The sequence below is a fragment of the Leucopleurus acutus genome (genome assembly GCF_964270905.1).
Source record: "Leucopleurus acutus genome assembly, chromosome: 4".
NCBI classification, from domain to species: domain Eukaryota; kingdom Metazoa; phylum Chordata; class Mammalia; order Artiodactyla; family Delphinidae; genus Leucopleurus; species Leucopleurus acutus.
In genome coordinates, this window is record NC_139146.1 from 85,905,692 (window position 1) to 85,928,097 (window position 22,406).

Sequence of the window (22,406 nt, forward strand, 5' to 3'; positions counted from 1 at the left end):
GAAAGCATGGATTATTTAAAAAGGAACCAAGAAAATTAAATAGCACAAGTTCTAGTTTTAGGAGGAGGTATATTCCAAAGCATATTAGCTTTTCTATTTGAGATTGTGGCTATTATTTTTCCATATCTATTGCAGGTTACCTCTTCCTCACCAGTGTTTGGATAAACATCTTTGCTGCTAGAAAATAACCGTAGAATTAGGAAGGTAAGGTAAAAGAGTGAAGCTGGTTGGGTGTAAATACATATGTATACATTTGTGTGAGTGTTAGGGCCTGCTGCAAACAGTGAAGCTTCAGTGTCAGAATATTGTTACTGTGTGGGAATGTGGGTCACATGTTGTTAGATCTTTTGATTTTTTTTAACGCATTCTGAGAATCCTGCTTTTATGTGAAATTTTCAAACTTTTACATTTAATCCACAATTCTAAGCAAGATTTGGCACATTATCTACTAGTGTGCCACTCCTGGGTCAGACATTTTATATGTGGCTCTCCTATCTTATCCATTCTTACGTTGAAATTATCTGATTTTAGATTTGCTTTTTGACTTTGTGCCTTCAAATAAAAAACAACCTCATTTAACCTTTACCTGATACTCACCATCAGCTGGAACTCTTGGCTCTGGTTTAATAATTTTCCAACAGACCTTGAATACATTTTTTCACATTTGAAAATGCTAGTGGTTTTGAAGCCTCAAATTTAACCTTTCGATTATATATTATGCAAAGATATTCTGTTGAATATGAGATATGAAGGCAAAGGAAAAGTTTATTCTTTGCACCTCTCAGGCTGTTTTACATACCTTACTGGGGCAACATGAGATTTGACATACTGTCTTCTCAGTCTGGATCCATGAAATGTTTCATTTATCTGTTAAACAGTAAAATGAATAACTTACGCTTTTAATTTTTTAATTTTAAAGTTTTCACTGTGAAGAACTTCAAATATACATGAAAATAAATAGAATAGTATAATGTACCCCATGTACCCATCATTCATCTTCAGCAGTTATCAATCAAACCAAACCAAACCAGTTTCATTCTACTATTATCCACATCCTAGGGATCAAATAACTCCTTAATATCATCAAATACATAGTGTTAAAATTTCCCCAGATCTCATTTAAGAAAGAGACGCAATGTGTGTTAAACGTGTGTGTTTTTTTTGAAAATTACCTTTATACTAGCTCAATTAATTCTCAAATATCCTTAAATCAATAAATTGTGTGGCAAGGTGAGGCAATAATATTTGCTTCCTAACAGCATGATAGGGAAGAATATTCATTTTAGAGAGATAAATTCAAAGGTCCAACGAATAGAGTTTGTCTTCCATGTTCAGCCTCCATTGAACATCAATGCCATAAAACTAAGCAGAAGTGTCCCGAGAAGGAGGAAATATTTCTCTCTATTTTTGTTTTTGTACTATGGCAGCCTGCTTTTCACCTCTGGACTGCAAACCATTTTCCCTGATCTTTCAGTTACGTGCTACTGACGGGTTCAAAGCAGGATATGTAGAAATCTCTCAGAGAAATCTCACATAAGAGTCATTTTCTCAGCTGTTCTTGATCTTAACCTAATGATGATTTCTCACAGCAGGACCTTCACAGAGGACAAGACAAAATGTTGCACTGTCCATGGCTTTTACTTTGGCAAAGATAGTCCTTCAGAAACAGTGACTCATTTTTGGAATTGCAAAGATTTAATTTATATTTTTCCTCTTGCTCCAAAGCAATTGGAATATGTTCATTTATTCAATAAATATCTATTGAAATAAAACTACTAACAAATTAGATAGATCCATACTTTCTTGGAGATTCAATGAAGGAGACAGATAATAAGCAGACCAAGAAATAAATATATAAATATGATAATCTGAGATAGTGTTAGGTGATATGAAAAATGTAAAATGATGTGATGGAGTGATTTAGGGAATAGTACTTGAATGATAAAATAAGATCTCTTTCAAGAGGTGACATTTGATTGAGACCTGAAAGATGTAAAGTTGACTATCAAGGGGAGAAGAATATTCTATAAGGAGTGAACAGCAAGTGATATAATCCTAGGTAAAAATGAGATTAGTATATTTTAGGGATAGAAGCAAAGTTGCTGTGACTCAAGTAAAATGAGCAAGGGAGAGTGTGTAAGCTGAGGTTGCCCAGGTAGATAGCAATGTGATTACAGACAGCCTATTTGGCCATGGTAATAAGTTTGGATGTTATTCCTAAATATAGTGAATGGAGGAATCCTGACAAGATGGTAACTTAACTATACTGTATTTTTCTTCTATTCTCTATTCCAATCTGCCACTCCTGGGGCCAGGTGGAATTGGGTTTTATGGGAGTCCTAGAAACAGGAAGGTGATGAAGAATTTCTTTTCCACAGGTCAAGGAAGAACTTAGAAAATAGTATGAGTCCTGTGCAAGGATAGAATCAAAACAGGCCCTGGGAAGATCTTGGTCAAGAGAGGTGCTTGAATACCCAGGGATAAGGTCGACATTGAACCATGTGAGTGTGTTTCCATGGCTCCACAGAAGCCAAGAAGGAACTGAAAAGGGGGCTGAAGCCTCCTTTCTCCTGATGCTAGGCTAGTACTGGGCAGAACATGGGGAGCTGGAAGACTTCCTCCTGGGTCCTTGGTTTGGAGATGCAGAAGACCTGCTGCCCACATTCAGACTACAGGATTTAAGAATAGCTCATGCTCTATCTTGTAGGATTGTCTCCAGTAACAAGACAGTGGCCCGAATAAACCAACAAGGAAAAATGATAATACAAATAAAGAAACCCAGCAGCCAGAGAAAGGAAATAACAGATTAGGTGCTCATCAAAAGAGAACTTCTGGAGAAAACAGCAACCTAACAACAATGGCAAAAAAGCACACATAAGAACATTCAGGTACATCAAAAAAAGACTATGTGGTACTAAAAAGCACAATTTTCAAGTTAAAAATTTAGTGGGTCAATTTAAAAAGATGAGTGTCATTCTTGAGATCCAAATTTGTGACCTGTAAGGCCAAAAAGAATAAATACTTTAAATAGTAAAATTTAAAAAGAAGAAAACAATGAGGGAAGAGAAACAAAACACTTAGATCATGATTCCAGAAGTGGCTGTAAATAATAGGATCTTGAAGAGAGAAAGAGATAGAGGGAAAAAATAATAATAATAGTAAAATAAGTAGTAGTAGGAGGTGGTTCTGAATTAAGTAAAGATCAAAATCTACAGATTCAAAGGGATAGACTGAGTTTCAGGCATATTTAATGCATCAGGGGAATATTTTCGAATTTTAGCTATAAACTTTAATACTGAAGTAAAAATATGTTGTCAGAAGAAACAGAATCATTTCATCTGTAACATTTGAAGGTGGAACCTGGTGGAATAATATCCTCATACTCTGAGAGAAAAAGCTGACAATTTAACAATCCTATTCTCAGTCAAGGTATAATTTCTCGTTAGAGTAAAAGAAAGTTATTTATGGATATTCAAGAATTCAGTAATATAGCATTCACATATCACAACTGAGGAGAATACATGACTCAGGATTCTAGGAAAGCAAGATATAAAACAGAATTGAGGTCTCAATAGAGGGGGAGGTGAAGAGGAGAGGGAACAAATGTTGAGCAATGAAACCTGAGGGGTGTGTGTACAATACAATGAATATACAATGAATGTATAATGGAAATGCTTGCAGCAGAAGCAACAAACTTTAAGAAACAGCCTAACATTAGAACTTGAGGTGCTATTTCACCTATTAGGAATAGGAAAGGAGGGCAGGAGAGGGAGGGGAAACAAGTGTTAAAAAGCCTTATCAGGAGTGGGGAATGGGAATGTGAGGAGAGGATAAAAATGAAAGTATGTTAAAGGCCTCCTGTCCTTGGGTTGGCATTTAGGTAAGGAAAATAATGTTTTGATAGGGCTAATAATTTTTTTAATAAAGAAAAATATTCATCTAACTTTGAGTTTCAGGATGGATGTTAACTATTAACTAAGTACATTGAAATTTTCAAGTGGAAAAATATAGAATGAAAAACAGTGAAACTCAGCAAGAATAAGGATAAGAAAGTAAAAAAATAAAATGTTATTTACTTAAAGAAAGATGGAGAAATAAAATCAAGTATATTACCTGCTACAATTAATGAGAATAGATAAAACTTTGTTATTAAAGAATCTATGAAATTGCATTCAAAACCAGAACCTAGTTATCTATTATTTAAAAGAATCGTACTTGTAAATAAAGGGATGAAAGACTGTTGACTATTTTGCTCCTGGCTGTAGTGTGCACGTATTTTTTTCCCCTCTTCCATGTTTTCTAAACTTACACTAAAAGGATTCATCAAATCATCTTGTTCAGATAGCTCAGGATTGTTTTTCTTTTGCTTACCCTGTGCTCTTGGGTTCTATGGTATTTCTGTAATTACATAACAATGGTGTTGCACAGTAATCTATCATATAGAGCTATATGTATGGAAAATTTTGATCAGTTTTTTAAAGAAAATTATCCTGTTTGCAAAGTCACAATAAAGTTGCATCTTATAGACTATAGGCAATAAAGCTAACCCTAAACTTTATTTAGCACAAACCATATTCACATTCCCTGTTCATTTGATCTTGAGAAAAGTCTAGCATATCCAGTAGTTTCATGGATATCATTTTAACTTAAAAGGTTCTGATATATTTAATTTATAAAGCTCAGACTGATAGAGTTTTGGAAAACGATAAGAGATGCTTTGGTAATGTGTATATTCTTATATAAAACCCATGGCTTCTCCTGTGTATATTTTTAAAAATTAAAGGAATGCACATTTGACAAAAAAAAAAGACCATTGATTATGAAGTTATGAGAAAGAAATGCTATACAATTAATGTGGAACACAATATAGAATCAAAAAAATAGATCCTAGATTATATACGGACTTAGAATACAACAAGGATGGCATTTTATTTTATCTATTTTTCAAATTAACATTAAAATTTTATTTGGAAAAATGTAGTTTAGGGAAGATCTAGGCTTATTTCATGTATGAACATGTGTACTAACTGTTTAAGTACCATAGGTTTGAGTCCTAAAACACAGAAATTCTGATATATTTTAGTTTGTATGATTTCCATTATAAGAGTAAAAAATGTAATGGTATATTTATGATTTTACATACTGCCTTATCAAATATGTTCCTAGTACAAGGGAACTTCCATTTGATCAGGTACTGAAATAATGTGTACTGATGGATCTTAACCAGACCTATTGTGGTCATTTCACAATATACATGTAGATGGAATCATTATGTTGTATACCTGGAACCAACACAATGTTGACAATGTTAATGTCAATTATACCTAAAAAAACAAAAACAAAAACTGAAGCCTTTAAAAAATTTTACATGTCTGATGACTGGAAGAATTTCCCACACACTGGATTCTAGCTCCTTAATACCAAGATTCATTTATCCCCCTCTACCACATACTTCCACTGTTGATGCTCATGATGCATTCATCATCATTCTAGGGCCCCAACCCTCTTCCTCAAATAACAATGCTAATTTTCTTGTGAGATGCATAAGTTTTAGAAGCTATATGTGCAGTAAAGAGTTAACTCAGTAGGCTTAGGGTGTTCAATCCCTGTACATTCCAAAGGAAGGAGTGACACTTGACCAGCTTCTGAGGGATAACCTTTAAGCCCTTGGAATGTCCTGCCTGAGAAGAGTGTGTTTGTATACCTGGGGCTTTGGGCCACACCAGATGGTTTATGTTAACACTGTGCTGGATGCCTGTGGGGGATGCCTGCTTTTTACTTGCCTGGGGCCCTGGGTCATGGTATAACAGTTTCACCTCTGGAGGGGCTGCAGACTAAGTAGTTAAGGAGAGTCATGTGGACACTCCATGCTTATGTGACTGTCCCCCAGAAATTACCCTGGATCCCCTAAGGCTTGGATGAGATTCACTGGTTGGCAATATTTTATATGTGTTGTCAAACCTTTTGTGAATGGGGACAGTAATTATATGCTGCTTATGAGCTGTTATGATGATTAAGTGAGATAATATGTCATATGCTTAGAACAGTGACAGACACTGTTCTAATAAATAAAAGCTATATAAGGGCTTGTTAAATAATTCTAAGGGGTGAGTACAGGAAAGCCAGAGTTTAGAATCTGAAAACATATATCAAGCAACAGATTTGGGATGATGAAGTTTGAGCAAGCAACCAAAGGGCCAAAAGGCAAAGAAATCTGGAGCAAAAAATAAACAAACACACACACACACACATACGCATACAAAGTATGAAGTAGAGGGAGTACAGATAGAGAAGAGAGGAGAAGATAAAAGGAGGGGGAAAGATGGAGAAGGAAGGGAGACTCTGGACAATGCAGAGGGGACCACCTATATTTAGAGATCTACAGATGATAAGGAACCAGCAAAGGCAGCTGGGAAAAGCAGTTAGTGAAGAAGAAAATATGGAGAAGGAGGTATCTTGTAAACAAAAAAGAGAAAAGTTTCAGGAAGGAACATAAGTAATGGTGAGAAGTTCAAGTAAGAAGTGACCATCGGATTTGGCAACAGTGAGGTATTTGGTGACCTCTATAAGAGTAGTTGAATGCGTGCAGGAGAGAGAAATTCCAGCTGGACTGGGTTAAAGTGAGAACAGGTGACAAAGGAGGTGGAAACAGCAAGCATATCTAACTTTTTCAACAAAATTTTACTGAGAAGGAGAGCAGGAAAATGATGCTGGAGGAGAACATAGAGTCAAGAGCAACATTTTTAGATGAGAGTGTGTGAGCTAGCTACTGATATCTCTGAAGAAAAGACAATGAAATACTGTACCGCACTCTAGAAGAGCCATAGTATTCCAGTATCTTGTTTCCTGTGGAAAAGAAAATCCTATGAAAAGAGAGAAAAATATAGCTACTTATATGCTCAGAATAATTCAACTGTTGTCAACTCTGTTAGGCTGCAGAAATTTTCTGCTGATCCGTAAATCTGCCTTTTCCTCTTTAAGCTGTTTCATCATTTTTCTTTCTCACTCCTTCCTAACTCCCTTCCCCCTGACTTTTTCTTCTCCTTTTTTCAAATATTATTTGAATATAAGGAGATGACTGGGGCAAGAGGTACAGGGAGCATACCTGTAGCTACAAAGAGAAGACACAGTAAGTGACAAAATTAGTACCATAGATTGTGTTTTCTCTAGGTATTCAGAGATGGAAGACAACATTTTGAGTTGGAGTGGTTAGATAATAGCATCCTAGAATTGATAGTAATAAATCCACAGATTCATGGAATTTAAATCTATAAACCACCTTATAAATAATCTTAACCAGTCCTATTCTTCAGATAAGTAAACAGAATCTTGCACAAGCTAACTACTTATGTAATTGAGTGATTACACCAGAAACACAAATAATATCACTTCCTATGTTTTCCAGATGGCTAGCTGATTGGCCCAACACTATTGAATTTGAAATTGCGTCTTTATCATAAACTATTGTACTGGATTTATCATTAATTTGAACAGAATTGATATAATTAAAATAATGAGTCTTCCGTACAATTTATGTTAGTTTTATTCATGTATATCTTATAGTTTTTGTTGCTATTAAATGGAATTTAAAAATAATGTTTATATTTTGTTATTTTTGCTGATTAAGAAAACTATTACTTTTTGTGTGTTGGTCTGGTATTTGGCCACATTGCAAAACTGTTATTATTTCTAGTAATTTTTCAACTAAGTCTTTTGAATATTTTAAGTATCTAGTAATATTGTCAGTATATAATGACCTTTTCCCCTCATTCTTTTCAATGTACACATATTACTCCCTTTTCTTTTTGTAATTGCATTGGTATAGACTTCCAGTAGAATGTTTGATTCAGTCCTTTAATTAATTTACAATATATTACTTCCTGTTGGAATAATTAATACCTTATGTTAATTAATTAGTTACCCACTATGACTTCCTTTCAACCTTTGCTTTCTCTGATCTTGAGTTTATTTGAAGCTTCTGTTGGGAAGACTCACTTTCTTGGAGGCTGGTATTTTACCTCCAGGGCTCTGGAGTTTGTCAGCAACTGTGCTGCTGAGATTTTACTCTTAGTGGAGCTCTAGTTTTTATCTTCCAGAAACTTCTCACTCTTTTAGTCTTTTGGGTGGCAACATTTCCACCATTGTAAGACACATTGTATTGTTTTTATTTGTCTTCTGTCATTTCAGTGAGATTTGAGGAGAGACAGAGAGGGATAAATGCTTGCTTTTAATCAGCAATCTTGCTTTGGAAGTCAGGCTAGAAATACTTTGAAGAAATAATTAATAAAATTTGGTGAATGGTTAGATAATTGAGATAATGTTTAGATAATGGAGATAATGGTTAGATAATGGAGAAGGAGGGGTCAAAATTGACTTTAAGATATGGTGACTAGGTGAGTGGGAGAATGGGAATACTATGAACCAAAACCAGGGAAAGAGACTAGACTGAAGACCAAAAATGATGCCTGCTAAATGATACTTGAAAAAAATAAGCTTCAAAATGAACTCAGACACCCAGCTTTAGCAAATAATATGTGTTTAATAAGGTGTGGATATATGGAAGATGTAGAACCATCCTTAGAGTGAACAGTAACTTCAGGCTTAGGGTGTTCCAAGAAGCTGTAAGGTGGATTTATAGAAGTTTCCCCAGTAGCACTCATGCAATCCTTGTTTTTAAGAAGCTCAATCTCTTGGTACACCCTGTAGGAAAAGGGTTGTTAGATATTTGACCTGAAACTAAGTGCCAAGTTTCAGAAACTCACTTAGAATTATGTTAGTGTTCATTATTACCATTCCCACCCTCCATAACCATGTCTGCAGACATCCTGTCCTGAGCATCTAATATTTCTTCTCTCCTTATTTTCCAATTGTAGAAAACTAGCGCATCAGTAATTTTTTAAGTTTTCTTCATACCATTTGAAATATGAATAATATCTCCATAATGTTGGTTGCATTTTTTTTGATAAACCTGGGATATTCTCAATTCCTTCATGGTTAAAAATTTAACACACAATGATTTTCATTTAATATGTCAGATCAGCATTTTTTTCAATAGCCTATATTGGAGAGTACAGTAATCTTGAATTTAGTTTTCTTATAAGTTTTGAAGGGCATGAAACTGAATGAACACTGGCATAATTTTTACTCATATTAGATAGGACAGGAATCCTGCATATTATCCTTCACTTTGTTACCTTTTAAAAATTACATACTTCTAATCCTCATGAATTCCATAGATAATCTGTCATTTGGTAGACTGCACAGAGAGACATAAGTTTAAAGGTGCATATGCCCATACCAGGTTTAGGTTGGCTCAGCAGAAAATTTGTTATTTGATGAATACCCTGGTTATATAATGACCAAAGATGCCCCCTGCTCTTGGATACTCTGGTAAGTGGTTTGATGTATAAGCTTGGCTGACCTGTTTCTTATGGGTAATCTTAGATATCTTACACATATCAGGTATCATTTTGGTCATCTATAATCCACTGCATTTATATGTGAAAACCACATAGTATTTGGTTAAACATTTTGGAATATTTGACCTGTCATGTGAAAATTGATGTAATTGGAAATGTGCTTGAGATTTTATGTTTGCATGCTCATTAATTATAGGACAATAAATCATAAAGTAGAAGGAAGCATACTTGCATTATGACTTTGGGTAAATTAACCTCTTCATGCCTCAGTTTCCTCATATGGAAAATGGGGATATCAGGAGAATCAAATAAGTTAATATATAAAGTTCTTAGACCAGTCCTGACAATTAGTAAAGCTAATTTTTGTTGTTAAGGTATTACCTCACTCCTAAATTTTAGAATTTATATTCACTGTAGTTGGACATCATATCTGCTGGAGAGCTACAAAAAAAAAAAAAGAAAGAAAGAACGAGATTTCTTTTGAGTTTCCCACTAGAAAACCATATATCTAAAACATGAAAATGTTCCCTATGAAGGTGTATTCTCTGTAGTGAAAAAAAAACTATGATTCATAGTAAAGCAGCAGCTCTCTTTATTTAATTCCTTTTCTCCTTTTAGAGTGAATCATCACACGAATTATTTAATGGAAATCAGAAGAAAAACAGGCTGTGTGCATTATAATAATGACTAATAGGTAAGTTTGATGAATGATTCACAAGTCCATTTGGTACATGCTATCATCACCAGTGTTGTACTTTTGAATGTTGTGTATATGGTAACAATTATAATATAAGGAGCATTAAATTAAATGAAAATAGAAGGAAAGGCATGTAAAAGCAGGCATTCTGACCCATGTAAATGAAAAAGTATGAGAAATATTTGGTGATTGTTTTAATACAGGTGACTTACAAATTGGGAATGAGGACTGCTAAAGGAGCCTGAAGGAAGATGTCAGGATTGGTGGTTGATTGACCAAGATGATATGATAATAGATCAGACTGATAGTTTTGGAATATTCATTTGTGAAGTAAACATAGGTTAATTGGTTTGAACGTGTTGATTTGAATTTATAGCAGAAAAGGTGAATTTCTTAGTGTGGGCATATTTGGAGTTATTTTAATTTTATTTATTTTACATATTAGCTTTGTTATATACTTATAATTTATTAAGTCTATTGGCACTCTTATTTTAGGTAATTGTTTTAGACCATCCTTATTTTAAGGGTTTACAGAATAATAAGACTTCTGTTAAGATTATGACATATTTAACCTTATGTCATGCCAAGAACATTTCCATGGTATAGGTATTTGTCATCTCATTTTTAGTTGAAGAAACTGAGGTGTGGGAAGATTAAATAACTTGCCTGAAGTCATACAGGTAGTAAATGGCTACACACAGAATTGAACAAGAACTCTGAGTCCAAAGTCTACTATTTATTAGTCCTTGTGTTATACTGCTTCCTTGTCATTTCCTTCTTTATCATAAAGCTAAATTAAAAGTGGGAATTTTCTTTCTTCATTTTCTATATGCTAACTCTTATTCTAATGGTAAAAGCACACCAAAACTTTTAAAGTCTTTGGATTTATTAGAAACTGGAGGTAGTGGAAGGCTGTGGGAAAACTACAAGCTTTACTCAGAGACAGTTAGGTCTGAAAATGTCCTGTCAGGAATCTGCTCAGGGAAATGGGAGATGAATGATGACACCATTGCTCTTGGCAGAATTTGGTTTGATTGATAGAATTATTTGAGTTAGTTAGAGTGGTATCTATGATAAAGGAAGTTTATGTCCAAGGGGCAGTCAAGACTTTTCACTAGGTCTTTAGTCAAGTAAAGTTTCAATTATAACAAGCATATTCTTAAGTAGACATTTAAAAATTTTACATACACTGAGGATCAACAAGAAGATTTTTATTTTGGGCTGTATGTTCTCTTCTACACTGGCCATTTCTCTTCCTTGAAGGACTGTTTAAGTTAGGAGCAGAAACAGCATAGCCTTGGTCAGGCATCTTGGAGGTAGAGTAAGTTTTATTCATTCAATTTATTAATACGTTAGAAATATTCTTTGACTGTCTATCACATGTCAGGCATTTCTTAGATGTTTCAAAATGTGTCCCTCTTACATTTTTCCTCCCATACATGTATTCTAACTGACTTTCTGAAAGGGCTCACTATCCTGATCTAGAACTGAGGTAGTGGTAAGAAATAATATCAAATTATCAATCATTTCCAACTTGGAAGGTGAGTGCTAGGATTCTGGCATTTTAAAGAGCATAGCATTTTAAAAAAACAATGCTAAGAAAAGAATTTCATCTTACCAAAGATACTATCTTTTTAGTTAGGTCCATATATTCTTGTGAACATGGTTTTTTGAACTTGCTGTCATAGTCAGTATTACTGACTTTAAAGCTCATGTGATAGTAAAAAGTGTTTTTCCTGAGAAGAAGAAAAAAGAAAAAATAGTTCTGACTTTGCTTATTGTGTAACTCCTTTCATTCTTAAGGAATAATGTGAAACAGAATACTCTGATTAAATTTCAAATAACTTAACATTTAAATAGTCTTAATACCTAGTGATTGTGGAAATAACTTTGACATGTCTATTAAATTATAACCTTGCCCAAGAATGTAAACCATTTTGTAACATTCTGATAAAATTCTTCATGTTAGTGGCTGCAGTTAATTATCTAAAAAATCTTTCCTATACAGTCACAAATAACTTAAAAAAACAAACAAAAAAATGACATAGCATTTTTCTTGGATTGTATTGGCAAAGATGACAAAAATAATAATACTCAGGCTGGAGTAGCTATACATATATCAGACAAAATAGACTTTAAGCTAAAAATAGTATTAAGAGACAAAGAAGTTCATTATATAATATTATATACATATTAAATAATATAATATGACCTATTATTATGCAATGATAAAGGGGTCAATTCATCAAGAAGACATAACAATCATAAATATATATGTACCCAACATCAGAGCATCTAAATATATTAAGCAAATACTAACAGATCTGAAGGGAGAAATAGACAAGAATGCAGTAATTGTAGGGGACTTCAATACCTCATTTTCAATAATGGATAGATCATCCAGAGAGAAAGTCAACAAAGAAACATTGAATCATACTTTAGAGAAATTGACTTAACAGACTTCTGTAGAACATTCTATCCAACAGCAGCAGAATACACATTTTCTCAAGTTTACACAGAATATTCTCCAGGATAAAGCATATGACAGGTCACAAAACAAGTCTTAGAAAATTTAAGAAGATTGAAATCAACTATCTTTTCTTACCATAATGGTATGAAAGTAGAAATCAGTAACAGAAATAAAGCTGGAAAATTCACAAATATGTGGAAATTAAACAACACACCCCTGAACAACCAATGGATCAAAGAAGAAATTGAAAAATATCTTGAAACAAATTAAAATGGAAACACAACATACCAAAATCTATGGGTTGCTTCAAAAACAGTTCTAGGAGGGAATTTTACAGTGATAAACACTGACATGAAGACAAAAGAAAGATCTCAAATAAAAACTCTAAATTTACACTTCAAGTAACTAGGAAAAGAAGAACAAACTAAGCCCAAAGTTACCAGAAGGAAGGAAATAACCAAATCAGAGAAATAAATGAAACAGAGACCAGAAAAACAATAGTCAAGATAAAGGTTTTTTGAAAAGATAAACAAGATTAGAAAAACTTTAGCTAGACTGAGAAAAAAGAGAGAAGACTCAAAATCAGAAATGAAAGAGGAGACTTTACAACTGATACCTCAGGCATGCAAAGGATCATAAGAGATTACTATGAATAATTATACACCAAATAATTGAATAACCTAGAAGAAACGGATAAATTCCTAGAAATATACAACCTGCCAAGACTAAATCATGAAGAAACAGAAAATCTGAACAGACCAACAATGAGTTAGGGGTTTGAATCAATAATCAAAAACCTCCCGAAACAGAAAAGCCCAGGACCAGATGGTTTCCCTGGTGAATTCTACCAAACATTTAAGGAATTAATGTTAATCCTTCTCAAAATTATCTAAAAAATAGAAGTGAAGGGAACACTTTTTTTAAAAAGAAAATTTTATTGGAGTATAGTTGATTTACAATGTTGTGTTAGTTTCAGGTGTAGAGCAAAGTGAATCTGTTATACATATACATATATATGTATATGTATCCACTCTTCTTTAGATTCTTTTCCCATATAAGCCATTACAGAGTATTGAGCAGAGTTCCCTGTGCTAAACAGTTGGTCCTTATTAGTTATCTATTCTATATATAGTAGTATGTATGTGTCAATCCCAATCTTCCAATTTAACCCTCCCCCTCCCCTCACTCCCGGGTAACCATAAGTTTATCTTCTACATCTGTAACTCTATTTCTGTTTTGTAAATAAGTTCATTTGTAGCCTTTTTTTATATTCCACATATAAGCAATATCATATGATATTTGTCTTTCTCTGTCTGACTTACTTTGCTCAGTATGACAACATCTAGGTCCATCTGTGTTGCTGCAAATGTCATTATTTTGTTCTTTTTTTTTTTTTTTTTTTTTTGTGGTACACGGGCCTCTCACTGTTGTGGCCTCTCCCATTGCAGAGCACAGGCTCCAGACGCACAGGCTCAGTGGCCATGGCTCATGGGCCTAGCCGCTCTGCAGCATGTGGGATCTTCCTGGACTGGGGCACGAACCCGTGTCCCCTACATCAGCAGGCAGACTCTCAACCACTGTGCCACCAGGGAAGCCCTTGTTCTTTTTTATGGCTGAGTAATATTCCATTGTATATATGTACCACATCTTCTTTATCCATTCCTCTGTTGATGGACATTTAGGTTGCTTCCATGTCTTGGCTATTGTAAATAGCACTGCAATGAACATTGGAGTGCATGTATCTTTTCGAATTGTGTTTTTTTCTGGATATATGTCCAGGAGTGGGATTGCTGGATCATATGGTAGCTCTATTTTTAGTTTTTTAAGGAACCTCAATACTATTTTCCATAGTGGCTGTACTAATTCGCACTCCCACCAATAGTGTAGGAGGAGAAGGGAACACTTCTAAACTCATTTTACAAGACCAGTATTACCCTGACCAAAACCAGATAAGGACACTACAATAAAACTATAGATCAATATCCTTGATGAATATGGTACAAAAATCCTCAACAAAATGCTAGCAAACTGATTTTAACAACACATTAAAAGGATCATACACCACAATCGAGATTTATCCCTGGAATCCAAGGATGGATCAATATATACAAATCAATAAATTTGATATACCTTTTTTTTTTTTTTTTGCGGTATGCGGGCCTCTCACTGATGTGGCCTCTCCCGTTGTGAAGCACAGGCTCCAGACGCACAGGCCTAGCGGCCATGGCTCACGGACCTATCCGCTCTGCGGCATGTGGGATCTTCCCGGACTGGGGCATGAACCCGTGTCCCCTGCATCGGCAGGTGGACTCTCAACCACTGCGCCACCAAGGAAGCCCCTGATATACCATTTTAATAGAATGACAGATAAAAATCATATGATCATCTCAATAGATCAGTAAAGCTTTTGACAAAATACAAAACCTTTCATGTTGTAAAAACCCGTTGGGTCTAAAGGCAACAAACCTCAACATAATAAAGACCATATATGACAAACCCACAGCCAACATGATAATCAAGAGTGAAAGGTTGAAAGCTTTTCCTCCAAGGTCAGGAACAAGATAAGGGTGCCCACTCTCACCACTCCTATTCAGTATAGTGCTGGAAATCCTAGCTGGAGCAAAGGCAAGAGAAAGAATTAAAAGGCATCCAACCTAGGAAGAAAGAAGGAAAGTTGTTATTTGCACATTGATGACCGTATGTATAGAAAATCTTATAGACTCTTCCAAAAAACTATTAGAACTAATTGAGTCAGTAAAGCTGCTGGACACAAAATTAGTTGTGTTTCTATATACTAACAATGAAACATCTGAAATAATATATAAGCATAGTAGTGGGATTGCTGGGTCATATGGTAGTTCTATTCTTAGTTTTGTAAGGAACTTCCATACTGTTTTCCATAGTAGTTGGATCAATTTACATTCCCACCAACAATGCAGGAGGGTTCCCTTTTCACCACACTCTTTCCAGCATTTATTGTTTCTAGATTTTTTGATAATGACCATTCTGACCGGCGTGAGGTGATACCTCGAAAACCATAATTCAAAAGGAGACATGTACCACAATGTTCATTGCAGCACTATTTGCAATAGGCAGGACATGGAACCAACCTAAATGTCCATTGACAGATGAATGGATAAAGAAGATGTGGCACATATATGCAATGGAATATTACTCAGCCATAAAAACAAACAAAATTGAGTTATTTGTAGTGAGGTGGATGGACCTAGAGTCTGTCATACAGAGTGAAGTAAGTCAGAAAGAGAAAAACAAATACTGTATGCTAACGGATGTATATGGAATCTAAAAAAAAAAAATGGTACTGATGAACCTAGTTGCAGGGCAGGAATAAAGAGGACATGGGGTGGGAGGGGGAAGCTGAGGCGAAGTGAGTGTAGCATCAACACATATACACTACCGAATGTAAAATAGTTGGCTGGTGGGAAGCAGCAGCATAGCACAGGGAGATCAGCTCAGTGCTTTGCAATGACTTAGAGGGGTGGGATAGGGAGGACGGGAGGGAGGTTCAAGAGGAAGGGGATATGGGGACATGTGTTTGCATATGGCTGATTCACTTTGTTGTGCAACAGAAACTAACACAGTATTGTGAAGCAATTATACTCCAAAAAAGATCTATTAGAAAAATATACACATAAGCATATTATGATAATCATTTTGCAATATACAAGTGTATGGTGGTAACAATTTTGCAATATATATCAAATCAACTCATTGTATGTCTTCAACTTACACAATGTTATATGTCAATTATATCTCAATAAAGCTGGAAGAAGAAAATTCCAAAGGAACATAATATTTTTGTTATTATATATTTTTATTTATAAATACTATATGACCTTAATTTTCTATTAGGATATCAGGGCTGAAAATCTAGGGCATTAAGACAGTATTAGGCTTTATTAACTTGTTGGAGTACTAAACAAATTTTAAACACTAGAAAGGAAAGCCATTCCTTAGCTCTGTTATCCTGTTAGAGCACTAAGTCCTGAATTGGAAGGTGTAGTGATAAATTAGGTGCTACTGTTGGTATTCAGAGGAACTAACAGGCTATTATACTAAAGGATTAGTTTCTCTCCTTCAAATGTAACCTGGACCTTGAGCAGAGAAAAGGAAAAATTATGATCTAGGATCTCTTCTGAATGTTATTTTGATTGGTTTTTCCTCCCTATAAGAGTCATGTTTTTCAAATAATCCAGGTCACATTCTGGGCTAGGGCTAAGAGCTCCAGGGAGGACTAGATCCTGACCAATTCTTCTCTTTGTATCTTTATTTATTTATTTTTATTTGCTTTCCAAGTGGTTTTTACAATTGAGATATAATTGACATATAACTTTATATTAGTTTCAGGTGTACAACATAATGATTCAATATATGTACATATTGCAAAATGATCACCACAATAAGTCTAGTTAACATCCATCCAAGCGATTTTTATGCACATTAAAGCTTGAGAAGCAAGGTTTACATAAGTGGCTCTCAGCCTGGGCTTTCAACAAAGATCACATGTGGATTTTTGAGAACTATCAAATCTTGGGTCCTCTCCCACAGATTCTGTTCATTGGTCTGGGTGAGAACATCAATGTTGCTTTAATTAATTGCTCCAGGTGATTCTAATGAGGCCAGGGTTAAGTATGTGGGCTTCCGAGTATATTTATGAGAGTTGAGTCCAGGCTTTTGTCCAAGGGGAGGTAACAGGGTCTGTTCTACATGGGTTTGGTAGAGGCAGGGCGGTGGAGCCCACATTAGCTATTGTGTAGCAAAATTTAGGGGCATCTGTGGGAAGGGAGGGTCATCGAAGACAAGAAAGAAGAAGCTCAAAGTTTGTTCTCCAGGTAGGAGCTCATTGTTCCTGAATCTCTCCTGAGACGAGGAAGGGTTGACTTTCCTAGGTTTCAAGGCCCTTCTGCCCATGGCCACATTGGTAGCAGGTAAAGGATCTGTGCGGAAGCCTTTAAAGGCATATTCTCAAGATGCTGACGTGATTTCTCCACATAATCTCACCTGAGGAAGAAACCTAGAGGAGGAAGCAGAAGAGGAAGAAATGGCAGGTTCTCAGGTAAATGTCCTGTCTTGGGTCAGGGGCTATGTCCTCCTTACTTCTTGAAATGCCATGGTTTTAGAACATGCAAAATTTTACTTCTGTACTTCTGGTGTTTCTGCCTAACAAGTATTTTTCAACTACCTTTTTTTTCTTCTTTCTTGTGACAGTCAAGGTTAACTCTTAAGAACACTTCTCCCTTGTATCCCAGATCCTTCTTTGTTTTCTCCATTCAGACTTCTGATGGTCCTTGAGCACTTGCCACCATGAAGTAATGACCTGAAACTACAGGTAATGTAGTGATCTGTAGACAGATCACTTTGGAAAGTTATTGATAGCTAAGATTCATATGTAGGATGAAGTGGGGACCTGGGATATCAGTGAAGAAGGGAAGTGTAGTGTTTAGTTCCCATATGGATGGTCTGTCAGCTCTATGTAGATCAGGATTAAGAAAATGCACATCTAGGGCTTCCCTGGTGGCACAGTGGTTAAGAATCGCCTGCCAATGCAGGAACACGGGTTTGAGCCCTGGTCCGGGAAGATACCACATGCCATGGAAGAGGTAAGCCACTGTGCCACAACTACTGAGCCTGCACTCTAGAGCTTCTGAGCCACAACTACTGAAGCCCGTGTGACTAGAGCCCATGCTCTGCAACAAGAGAAGCCACCGCAATGAGAAGCCTGTGCACTGTAACAAAGAGTAGCCCCCACTTGCTGCAACTAGAGAAAGTCCATGCACAGCAACAAAGACCCAAAGCAGCCAAAAAAAATTATAATAAAAATAAATAAATAAGAAAATGCACATCTAAACAGGATGGCATTTATGGCCCAGAATAATGCAGAAATTTCTGAAAGATAAGAGTAATTAGGAGACACTGCCTCTCTAGAATGCTAAAGAAAGATTATTTAAAGACACTACTGTATTAGAGATTGAGGAATATGGGCACTCTATGTGGCTTGACATTTGAATAACACTGATGTTTTTCATGACTAGATTTAGATTATGATTTGCTTATTTTTCTGGCCAGTAAATATCACAGCAGTTATATGTCCTTTGGCAAACATTAGGCACCTGATATCAGTTTGTCCCATTACAGCTGATGTTAACTTCATTCACTTGGTTCATGCGGCAGATTCCCTCCCCTACTCTTTGTATCTTTTCAAAACTACTGAAAAGTAATCTAAAAATGGTGTTCAAGGAAATGGTTTTATGTTGAATTTTCTTTTACAATACCACTTGTCCTGTGAGAATTCTTGCCCCATAGAATTCTTTCTGTGGTCAGGACCATACATATATTGTGGGCTTATAATTAACTGATAACAGTATCAGTACACTTGTCCCTAGATGTTTCCACACCTAGATCTTTCTCACACATGGTGACTTACTTGCTCAAAACTGCATTCTGGTGGCCACCAATTGCTCTCACTTTTGTCTGCTATTATCTTAGAAGATGAATCACCTTAAATACCCTCAGCTTGGTCCTTGGCTTCTATTCTCAACATTTAAGACTTGTTGGGCTTCCCTGGTGGCACAGTGGTTGAGAGTCCTCCTGCCGATGCAGGGGACACGGGTTCGTGCCCCGGTCCGGGAAGATCCCACATGCCGCAGAGCGGCTGGGCCCGTGAGCCATGGCCACTAAGCCTGCGTGTCCGGAGCCTGTGCTCCGCAACGGGAGAGGCCACAACAGTGAGAGGCCCGCGTACCGCAAAAAAAAAAAAAGAAAAAAAAAAAAAAGACTTGTTGAAAGTAGTTATCCAGGGCAGGATCTCCCAAATGTGCCTCTAGAGAGTCAAAGAGATGCCTTTTACAAAATCTATTAGTTAACATTAAACTTGGCCCTGAAGAGACAGTCTAGAAAAAGTACCTCACATATTTATCATTTTGGCCTTTGGCTAAGAAGCAAGAAAAAAAAGAAAATAAATTTGAATTTGAGAAGAAATTATTTTTGCCTTGACTCTAATGCTTTCCCTTTCATTTCCTATTCCTTGAAAGTGAAGTTGCTATTTTGGGATTAACAGTTTCCATTTACAGTTGGCACAGGAGTATTTGAAATATCCTGAACTAGTGGTAGTGAGAAAATCAGCAAGATAGATTAACTTTCTCCATGCATATCCAGAAACTTTCCTGGAAATCTCATCTGTTCATTTCCTCATCAATTACTCACATCCTAAACTACTGCAAGAGAATTTTAACCTCCTGAGGATGAAATTGTGTGCTACTTCTTGATATTCTTTCTTTTTTCCTATAGTGATACAGTTTGTGATTTTTAACTGAGCAGATTCTATCCCAAAATAAAAACTATGTTTTCCTGTCTCTGTTTGTTCCATCTAGGAGTGATGGAGTACATTTAAGTTCTGACAAGTGGAATGAAATGGAAAGTGGTATGTGCAATTTATGACATGTTTTCTTAATAGAAGCCATGCTCTTCTTCCTATTCTGCCTTCTGTCTGGCTGGAATGTGAACATGATGGTCAGAACTGGCACAGTCACTTTGAATATTGAGATGATCTGGGCAATATAGGTCATGGTAGCATAGCAAGATTGAAGGAGCCTGGGTCTCTGACATCTTGAAGTGACATACTGAACCTGAGTCACTGACTTCTGAACATATTTGTGTCTGAATCTTATAAATATATGTATCTGTTTCCCCCTAGATCAGTGGTTCTCAAATCTTGGCTGAACATTAGAACCACCTGGGGAGCTTTTAAAGTTAAAATTTCCACTCCAGACAGCATCTTTGAGTGGGGCTTTTGTACTAGTAGTGTTTGAAAAAAACTTTCCAGGTGATTCTAAGGTGCAGTCAGGGTTAAATTTTATTAATCTAGATCAGGGATCAGCAAACTGTGTAATCTAGCTTGCTGCCTAGTTTTGTATGGTCTGTGCCTGAGAAGGTTTCTACATTTTTTAAAAGTTGAAAAAATGTCAAAATAATAATATTTCGTGACATGTGAAAATTACATGAAGTTCAAATTTCAGTGTCCATGAATAAAGTTTTATTGGAAATTAACTACATTCACTTATTTACATATTGGCTACTTTAGCATTACAACATTAGACTCAAGTTGTGATAGAGACTATTATGGCCCACGGAGAGGAAAATGTATACTGTCTGATCCTTTACAGGAAAAGTGTGCTGACCCTGCTCTAGATGCTGAGCACTTTAAGGCAAGGACTAGTGTGATGTTCTAGAAACTCTCCTTCATTACTCCATTACTCCCATTATAGCACCTAGCCTACTACCTGCCATTAAGTACACAGTAGTCACCCAATGAATGGCTTGTTGGGTTGAATCTGTATGCAGTTTCAGATAGAATGGGAGAAAGAGGAAGGCTATCCATCTATCTATTTATCTATCTTCTCTTAAAAAGTTAACCAAATAGATAACACAACATTATTATTACATAGAGTCATGTGAAGTATAAAAAGGTAGGTTTTGTGGAGTGAATATCTGTGCTGTGCTTTGGTTGTCTAGCTGTCTTTGTTTAACTAGTTACTGGCCCAAGCGAAAGAGTAGTTATTTTGAGGATATGGCTAGTAGCTTCCAGGTTTGGTGTCTAGAATAGTGAACTAGAAAATCTTAAAATGGTAATGGGCAGAATGGAGCCCGCAGAGCTGGAACACCCGGCTCAGGGTCTGTTCCCTCCGCCGTCACGGAATTGCCCCAGAGCCCGAGGCGAAGGGGACCTCACTGAGCCTGCCGGCTCTGGAGGGGCCCCGGCGGCCGAGGCCGCGACAGTCGTGGGGACGTCGGGCCGGGACAAGATGGTGGAAGAGTAAGATGCGGAGATCACCTTCCACCCCACAGATATATCAGAAATACAACTACACGTGGAACAACTCCTACAGAACACCTACTGAACGCTGGCAGAAGACCTCAGACCTCCCAAAAGGCAAGAAACTCCCCACGTACCTGGCTAGGGCAAAAGAAAAAAGAAAAAACAGAGACAAAAGAATAGGGACGGGACCTGCACCAGTGGGAGGGAGCTGTGAAGGAGGAAAGGTTTCCACACACTAGAAGCCCCTTCACGGGCGGAGATTGCAGGTGGCAGAGGGGGGAAGCTTCAGAGCCATGGAGGAGAGCGCAGCCACAGGTGTGCAGAGGGCAAAGCGGAGAGATTCCCGCACAGAGGATCGGTGCTGACCAGCACTCACCAGCCCGAGAAGCTTGTCTGCTCACCCGCCGAGACGGGCGGGGGCTGGGAGCTGAGGCTTGGGATTCAAGGTCGGATCCCAGGGAGAGGGTTGGCTGAGTGAACACAGCCTGAAGGGGGCTTGTGCACCACGGCTAGCTGGGAGGGAGTCCGGGAAAAGGTCTGGAACTGCTGAAGACGCAAGAGACCTTTTCTTCCCTCTTTGTTTCCTGTTGCGCGAGGAGAGGGGATTAAGAGCGCTACTTAAAGGAGCTCCAGAGAGCGGTGCGAGCCGTGGCTATCAGCGTGGACCCCAGAGATGTACATGAAATGCTAAGGCTGCTGCAGCCACCAAGAAGCCTGTGTGCAAGCACAGGTCACTATCCACACCTCCCCTCCCGGGAGCCTGTGCAGCCCACCAATGCCAGGGTCCCGTGATCCAGGGACAAGGTACCTGGGAGAACACGGCGCGCATCAGGCTGGTGCAAAGTCATGCTGGTCTCTGCTGCCACAGGCTCGCCCAGCATCCGTACCCCTCCCTACCCCTGGCCTGAGGGAGCCAGAGTCCCTGAATCAGCTGCTCCTTTAACCCCGTCCTGTCTGAGCAAAGAACAGACACCCTCAGGCGAC

The 22,406-nt window shown here is 37.0% G+C and overlaps 1 protein-coding gene across 1 annotated transcript in view; it reads right to left on the bottom strand.

The window, feature by feature from the left end:
* Positions 1-20,857, bottom strand: part of LOC309960728 (transmembrane protease serine 11C-like) — a gene marked incomplete at both ends in the record, with an annotated part of 47,304 nt that extends 26,447 nt beyond the window's left edge. The window contains 3 exon segments of the mRNA XM_082837668.1: positions 800-867; positions 11,735-11,852; positions 20,853-20,857. Of these exon segments, the coding sequence (XP_082693794.1) occupies positions 800-867; positions 11,735-11,852; positions 20,853-20,857 (191 nt within the window).
* Positions 20,858-22,406: the final 1,549 nt, after the last annotated feature.